This window comes from Cicer arietinum, chromosome 7 (assembly GCF_000331145.2).
Source record: "Cicer arietinum cultivar CDC Frontier isolate Library 1 chromosome 7, Cicar.CDCFrontier_v2.0, whole genome shotgun sequence".
NCBI classification, from domain to species: domain Eukaryota; kingdom Viridiplantae; phylum Streptophyta; class Magnoliopsida; order Fabales; family Fabaceae; genus Cicer; species Cicer arietinum.
The window spans coordinates 9,109,413-9,115,412 of record NC_021166.2 but is presented as its reverse complement, the minus strand read 5'-3'; the positions used below and the strand labels follow the sequence as shown (position 1 = coordinate 9,115,412).

The window sequence follows — 6,000 nt, the reverse complement described above, 5'->3', positions numbered from 1 at the left end:
TTGTTGAGATGGAAAAACGCTTTGTAAAAAGTGATAAGGCTGAAACAAGTTCTTTGCTTCAGAATTTAATTTCCATGAAGTATCAAGGCAAGGGAAATATAAGAGAGCACATTATGATGATGTCCAACATTGCTTCTAAGCTTAAAGGTCTAAAGCTTGAGTTGTCAGATGACTTACTCATTCATTTAGTATTGCTGTCTCTTCCTTCGCAATTCAGTCAGTTTAAGGTGACTTATAATTGTCAAAAGGAGAAATGGACTCTTAATGAGCTCATTTCATTATGTGTGCAAGAAGAGGACAGGCTGAAGCAAGATAGGACTGAAAGTGCTCACTTTACTAGCATCTCTAAAGACAAGGGCAAAAGGAAAAGAATTGAGGAGCCCAAGAACAAAGCTGCTGCTAAGGGTCCAGAACAAAAGAAGCAGACTAAGGATAACAACTGCTTCTTCTGCAGGAGTTCTGGACACGTGAAGAAGGATTGTGCCAAATATCACGCTTGGCGTGTTAAGAAAGGTATGATTCTGTCTTTGGTCTGTTCTGAGGTTAATTTAGCTTCAGTACCTAGAAACACTTGGTGGTTAGACTCTGGTGCAACTACTAACATCAGTGTTTCAATGCAGGGTTGCCTGAACTTCCGAAAGCCTAGTGATACTGAAAGATGGATCTATGTAGGAGATGGGAAGAAGGTAGAAGTTGAAGCCATAGGAAAATTTAGATTATTATTAAGTTCCGGTCATTATTTGGATTTAAAAGACACTTTTGTTGTACCGTCATTTAGACGGAATTTGATCTCTATTTCTTATTTGGACAAATCAGGATATTATTGTTCATTCGGGAATAAAGAATTTACTTTGTCTTTAAATTCGAATGTTGTTGGAACCGGTTTACTTTCTGGTTATGATAATCTTTATTTGTTGGAAACTGTGGCTAACTATAATGAAACCTTGAATGTGGAATCACGTGGTACTAAGCGGAAAATTGACAATTTCAATTCAGGGGTGCTTTGGCACAAGCGTCTAGGTCACATCTCTAAAAATAGAGTTGAACGACTTGTGTCAGATGGAATTTTAGATTCCATTGACTTCACAGACTTTAACGTTTGTGTAGCATGCATTAAAGGAAAACAGACTAAAGATAAGAAATTAGGCGCATATAGAGCTACAGACGTCTTAGAATTGATACATACGGACATCTGTGGGCCATTTCCAACTCCTTCTTGGAATGGTCAACAATATTTTATATCATTCATAGACGATTATTCTAGATATGCCTACCTTTACCTAATTCACGAAAAGTCCCAATCAATAGACGTGTTCAAATCCTTTAAGGCAGAAGTTGAGAATCAACTTAATAAAAGAATTAAAAAGGTCAAATCTGATCGTGGTGGTGAATACTACGGCAGATATGACGGTTCAGGTGAACAACGTCCGGGACCATTTGCCAAATACCTAGAGGAATGTGGAATCGTCCCACAATACACTATGCCGGGGTCACCCAGCATGAATGGTGTAGCTGAAAGACGAAACAGGACTCTTAAGGATATGGTAAGGAGTATGATTTGTCATTCCACCTTGCCAGAGTCACTCTGGGGAGAGGCATTAAAAACAGCAGCATACATTCTTAATAGAGTACCAACTAAGGCAGCGGCTAAAACACCTTATGAGCTTTGGATTGGGCGTAAGCCTAGTCTGAAGCACCTTCATGTTTGGGGATGTCCAGCTGAGGCAAGGCCTTATAGGCCGAATGAAAAGAAATTTGAACCCCGAACAATTAGCAGCTATTTTATAGGGTACTCAGAAAAATCAAGGGGCTATAAATTTTATGATCCTAATTTGAGAACAATTTTTGAGACGGGAACGGCAACGTTCTTTGAGGATATTGAGTTTGGGGGGAAGATTAAGGTTAAAGATTTTGTCTTTGAGGAAGAATCGGTAACAATTCCAGAACTGATTCTTCCACCAATTGACTTTCCCATTATTGAACAAACTCAAGATGATCTGGTTGTTCAGGAAGAACAAAATCCAGATCAAATTCAAGATCCTCAAGAACAAGTGCCTCAAGAGCCAGCTCCATTGCGGAGATCCACTAGAGAAAGGAAAAATGCTATTTCGGATGATTATGTAGTATTTATCAATGAGGTAGAGGAAAATGTTGGCATGACGGAAGACGACCCAGTCAACTTTCATCAAGCCATGCAAGATTCTCGTTCAGATAAGTGGATCGAAGCAATGAATGAGGAGTACAAGTCTATGCAAGACAATTCAGTTTGGGAACTTATCCCATTACCTGAAGGAAAGAAACCCATTGGTTGCAAATGGATTTTTAAAACCAAGCGGGATTCCAATGGTAATGTGGAGAGATATAAGGCACGTCTTGTAGCTAAGGGTTATACTCAAAAGGAAGGGATTGATTATAAAGAGACTTTCTCTCCGGTTTCATCGAAGGACTCTTTAAGAATAATCATGGCTCTTGTTGCTCACTTTAATTTGGAGCTTCATCAAATGGATGTAAAAACAGCTTTTCTCAATGGCGACATTGATGAGACGATCTATATGGTGCAGCCAGAAAACTTTGTGTTGGGAGACCCAAAGAATATGGTGTGCAAACTAAGAAAATCCATTTATGGGCTAAAACAAGCTTCTCGTCAATGGTACCATAAATTTCATCAAGTAATTCTCTCATTTGGTTTTGAGATGAATACAGTTGATGATTGTGTGTATCATAAGTTCAGTGGGAGCAGACATATTTTCCTGGTCTTGTATGTTGATGACATACTGCTTGCCACTAACGATATAGGCATGTTGCACGAAACTAAGAAATTTCTATCAAAGCATTTTGAGATGAAAGATCTTGGTGACGCCTCTTTTGTATTAGGAATTCAGATACACCGAGACAGATCTCGAGGTATTCTTGGATTGTCACAAAAGAGCTATATCGATAAGGTTCTCAAAAGGTTTGGGTTACAGGATTGCAAACCAGGGGACACCCCAGTTGCTAAGGGAGACAAGTTTAGTCTCAAACAGTGCCCTAAGGGAAGTTTGGAAATTCAAGAAATGCAAAAGATCCCTTATGCTTCAGCTGTAGGGAGTCTTATGTATGCCCAAGTATGTACGCGTCCAGACATAGCGTTCATAGTAGGGATTTTAGGCAGATATTTAAGCAATCCAGGTCTTGACCATTGGAAAGCAGCCAAGAGGGTCATGAGATATTTGAAGAGAACAAGAAACTACATGCTCACATATAGGAGGTCAGACCAGTTAGAGATCACTGGGTACTCTGACTCGGATTTTGCGGGATGCCAAGACAGCTTAAGATCAACTTCAGGCTATGTCTTTCTGTTAGCTGGTGGAGCAGTTTCTTGGCGTAGTGCCAAGCAAGGTCTTACTGCTTCATCAACCATGGCAGCAGAATTCGTAGCAATTCATGAGGCATCTGACCAGGGCATTTGGCTGAGAAATTTTGTCACGGGGCTGCAAATAGTTGAAGGGATTGAAAGACCACTCAAGTTGTATTGTGACAATAGATCAGCAGTCCTGTATTCTAACAATAATAGGAGCTCAACCAAGTCAAAGCACATTGACATTAAGTTCCTAGTTGTTAAAGAGAAGGTACAAAGTGGACAGATATCCATAGAACACTTAAGGACAAACTCCATGATTGCGGATCCACTCACTAAAGGTCTACCACCCAAGGTCTTTCATGAGCATACTGCTCACATGGGTGTGCTACAGTTTGAGGAATCTTGATTTTAGTGGGAGTTTCGTCCATTATGTAATTCATGTTCTATGTTTAATTGTAAAGTACAAATACATTGTATTTGGACTTTCTGATCAGAAATAAAGTTTAAAGTATTCAGTTTTTGGTTACTTTGTACATTTAAGTTATGGTATGATCTCATTCGATAAAGTAGGACCAGTTGAAAATTGACATGCATTGACCAACTTCATGTAATTTTCATGCTACACTTTTCATAATGGGTTTATGTTATTTAGTTGTGTCAGTACGGGTGATCATTGATGGGTTTAGTTATGCTTATTATGACGAAAGCCTCTTTGGTTCCATGTGCTGATATGATTAATGGACGGGACAATTTGGATTATACTCAAGGTAATTATAATGACATTTTTTACGTCATAAAGTCTAACACACTCCTAAGGATACATGTGTGACCAGTGGGAGATTGTAAAATTTATGGGTCACATATGTAATTAATTAATAAAGTGTGTTAGGGTCATTATATAATTAGCCAATAAACTGGGGGTCAAATAATATATAATAGTTTATGGCTAAAGAGCATAATAGTTATGAAAATTAATAGTGTAGATACCAGGCAGTTTCTAATTTAATGAGAGGCTGAATTGGAAATACTGCAATTTGGGATATAACTAATAATAGTTATATATAGGGGTAATGGTCCCCAAGGCAAACACAACAAGACTATTCAGTTTCAAAACCCTAAAGGAGAAAATTCTCTGGTTCTCTCTATCCCCATCAAGAGAGCAAGGTCTTCAGGGTGTTTTGCTGAGGAAGATCACCCAACCCATTGGCTCTATCATCATCATCCCAGGATTTCATTAATGGCAATTCCCACAGGTACGCTTCCGCCTTTGGTTATTCATCATGTAATTGATATGGATTGTTGAGCACAACGTTAGTAAGGTTTTTCCAACAGTATTTTCTTGGTAGCGGAATGGGATTGTGAGTGAGAGAAGGAGGAAAGTAGGAGGAGGAAGAGAAGGAGACATGTGGAATAGTCGTGAGGAGGAACCATGGGATTTTGGATGTAAAAAGAGGTTTCGCGGACTTGGTTTGAAAATGTTGAAAGAGGAAAGACAACTTGAAGCGATGAACAAGAAACAGGTCGTATTGGTAAGATGATCTACTTCTCGTCTATGTCTCAATTTCAATTTCTTAGATCATCACAGTAATGAATTTCGAGAGTACACGTGATTTTGTCCTTTTGAACATATGCTTGCAACTCGTGCAAATACGTGGTCATGTCGGTAATTTAACATTAGTGTAAAATTCTACTAAGATTTTTTTTACCGTAACATAAATTTCATTTAATAACAAGATTGAATAATTTGGTTGTAGTATTCTTTTACATTTTCACCTATCAATGCAAGTAAGATAATACTGAATGTCGTAAAAAATTTATAACAGCTCTGTTGATTTGTCGTATTTAATATATACAACTTCAATAACTTAAGTTCTCGTTATTACGTCTTAAATGTATTATATATTTTGAATGTATCATGAATCTTTATAGTTTTTTCATTTGTGAAAAGACATTTCGATAATTTGATAAGTGTGATAATAGTTTATAAGTTATCATTAGTCTCAATTAGTAGATGATGGGAGACTTTTTGGTGTAACTAAAGGAGTAGCCCTCAGTCGAGGCTAAGGGGTAAAAGATTTGCCAATAGTAAGACAGAGATCTGCAGGGGTTTGTCTCCATAGACAACGTTAATGATCTGATCTAGATTGAGAAGGATGGTTAATTGGTTGAACTTGAGCAGCATTTTATACCCGATGAAAGGGTTGGTGCCTGCAAACACTTCGACGCTCAAGTAAGTATTGTTTTGATAAGAATGAGGGGTACTAAAAAGAGAATAATGTACCTTTGTTGGTGCTAGACACACCGTTTACATAACTTTAAAAGATCACAAAAAAATAACGGGTGGTTGTCTATTATCTCGAAACAAATTGGAGAATGAACATTACTTTAAAAGAGTTTCCAAGTAAGTGTTTTACGACTTTGAGGACACATAGATCCTCTAATTATTTCTTGAAAAAAATATAGTTTGAACATAGACGGAAGCAACACAACAATAATACGTTGTTCTTGACTTTAAGCGAAATACATTTTCTTAGTGTTTTTAATAAATTAAATTTTCTCTTTTTTTCTTTAATATGATTGACTTGATATTTTTGTTTTCAAAACTAGCTTAAAGTGACTATTTTTTAAAATCAATCAAAAAATAGCAAAAAAAAGTTATT

The 6,000-nt window shown here is 37.3% G+C and overlaps 1 protein-coding gene across 1 annotated transcript; it reads left to right on the top strand.

Moving 5' to 3' along the window:
* The first annotated feature begins 29 nt into the window (after positions 1-29).
* LOC140921042 (uncharacterized) lies at positions 30-1,026 on the top strand. The gene is made up of 2 exons (XM_073370770.1): positions 30-513; positions 621-1,026. The coding sequence occupies exons 1-2, from the start codon at positions 75-77 to the stop codon at positions 644-646; spliced, it is 465 nt and encodes a 154-aa protein (XP_073226871.1). The 5' UTR covers positions 30-74; the 3' UTR covers positions 647-1,026.
* Positions 1,027-6,000: the final 4,974 nt, after the last annotated feature.